The 2,067-nt window shown below is 39.9% G+C and overlaps 1 protein-coding gene across 2 annotated transcripts in view; it reads right to left on the bottom strand.

Annotated features, from left to right (window-relative positions):
• The window catches only part of fxyd5 (FXYD domain containing ion transport regulator 5), a 6,894-nt gene that overhangs the window by 3,108 nt on the left and 1,719 nt on the right, over nucleotides 1-2,067 (bottom strand). For both annotated transcript variants that reach the window (XM_034873158.1, XM_034873159.1), the window contains exons 2-3: nucleotides 1,750-1,795; nucleotides 473-565 (exon numbers count right to left, since the gene is read on the bottom strand). In XM_034873158.1, the coding sequence (XP_034729049.1) occupies nucleotides 473-565; nucleotides 1,750-1,795 (139 nt within the window). The remainder of the gene's footprint in view (nucleotides 1-472; nucleotides 566-1,749; nucleotides 1,796-2,067) is intronic.

The raw sequence follows: 2,067 nt of genomic DNA, 5'->3' as shown, positions 1-2,067 counted from the left end.
GGGTGATGCCAATGGAAGATAGCCTATTGAGGAGGGTGGTGTGACAGATGGTGTCAAATGCTGCACTCAGGTCGAGGATAAACAGGATACCAGCTGATCTGGGTGGGTGGCTGATCTTTAATGCAATATCTACATTTCCCATTATCAGAAACCATTCATCCAATGTTCCAAAGGCACATTTGGTTTACTATTCTGATATTATTTTAAAAAACTAACTAAGAAAACATTAAACAACCCTTTTGCAATTATGTAAGCACATAATGTAATCTGGAAACTGCTGCCCTGGTTAAAAAAAACAAGGCAACTGATCTCAGCTGGGATTCTGTCTATAATGGAGTCCAATGGAAGTTTGTGAGTGACCCCAAACTTTTTGACCGGTAATGTATATGGCTATAGAGATTGATATAGGCATGGATGGAGATCAACTAAAGAGAAGAATTGTCTCAGGATAGCCATGAGTATGCTACTGTACCAGTAGGAGTTGGAGCAGTGGGCATTGCTGAGTTTGCCATGTTGCTCACAGACTGCATTTGATCCGTGGTTGCGGTAGTCTGAGCCCTTGACACTGTGGGGGGGGGGGGGGGGGAACACATTGTAATCACCAAAATAAAAGTCATATGAAGCCTCACAGCGAGGCCTTGATAGCTACAGTACACTTTGCAGGAAGAACAACGAGCAGGGTTGTTTACCCCCAGTGACTTTGTCAAACAATGCTGTGATGTATTCCTAGCAGAGGCCAGACTTGAGAATGTATTGGAGTATGTCACTGTAATAGTCCTGTGAGTGGGGCAGTGCGCCACAGTTACAAAGAAGTAGCTCTTACCAAACCTCTGGCTACAACAGAGCTGGATTGTTGTGTGAGACTGCAGCACAGTGAGGCCGTTGTCTGTTTACTCACTCAGCACCTTCCAATTAGTGATACAGCTCTACAAAATCAACTTTCTGGGGCTAATGCTGTGATTCTAACTATTTTAATGAACCCATATGCAGGGAACATGACTAAGGGTGTTCCAATTTATTGCTGACTCTAATAGTTGATGTCAGATATGTTGTGTGTGGATAAAAACCTTTATTTTGTTTGTAGTAAACTTTTTATATTACAGTCATCTACAATTCTAAGAGGTTTAAATACTTGTTTCTATTTAAGTAAGGTAACAAAGTATTTGTACACCTCTGTTTAATGCGAGTTTATCCCTTATGTGGACCAAGATAGTTTGACCTTTAGTCTTCCAAGCCCATTAGGATCCACATTACTATATATACTTCTTACTGTAATAACTTCATAAGTTATTACAGAAGGACGGCGAGTGAGTGTGAGTGGTAGGCAAGCAGGTGAGGCTAGAGGAAGGGAAAGACGCCTGTATAGCCCAGGGGAAACAGGCCTCATCTTGACTTATCTTGGTTGTAAATATATAATGAGACATTGTAAATCCATCAGCACCTAAAGGGAAACTCCACCTATTTTACACATTAGGGTCAGGTTACTCATAATGAGGAGTCCTACTCTGATAAAAATACCCCTGATGACATCATTTACCCAGCAGTTATAGCGTATCCAGGTCTTACTGGCGACTGCTTAAGTTCCCAAAATTTAATTTAAATTTAAAATTTAAAATAAGTTGCAGCTTAAAGCAACAGAATACTGAAAGAAGAAATAACGAATTCTTCCTCCTTGAATATGTTGAACCCATGAGAAATAAAACACAATTTGTGACCAATGTGGCTTTTTTCAGCAAAAGTTACACTCACCTTTTAAAATGAGAAGCAGGAAGAAGCTCAAGGAAGTCAAACACATCTGAAAAAAAAACATATTATGGGGGCAGGACAAATAATGATGCAGAAAGTATGAACCGGGTTGTATCTCAACTGGTGTCTTAACAAATTATCTTTCAACATGGTGCAGTTTTATCTTGTGTTTGCCACTGTATCTTAGTTCTGTGAAATATAGGTCAAAGAATAGCAGACCCCAGATCTGTTACAGTGGATTGGAGCATATACAGTGGGTACGGAAAGTATTCAGACCCCTTTAAATTTTTCACTCTTTGTTTCATTGCAGCCTTTTTCCAA

The sequence above is a fragment of the Etheostoma cragini genome, chromosome 6 (genome assembly GCF_013103735.1).
Source record: "Etheostoma cragini isolate CJK2018 chromosome 6, CSU_Ecrag_1.0, whole genome shotgun sequence".
Taxonomy (NCBI): Eukaryota; Metazoa; Chordata; class Actinopteri; order Perciformes; family Percidae; genus Etheostoma; species Etheostoma cragini.
The sequence above is the reverse complement of the archived record's forward strand: the minus strand, read 5'-3'. Positions and strand labels throughout refer to the sequence as shown.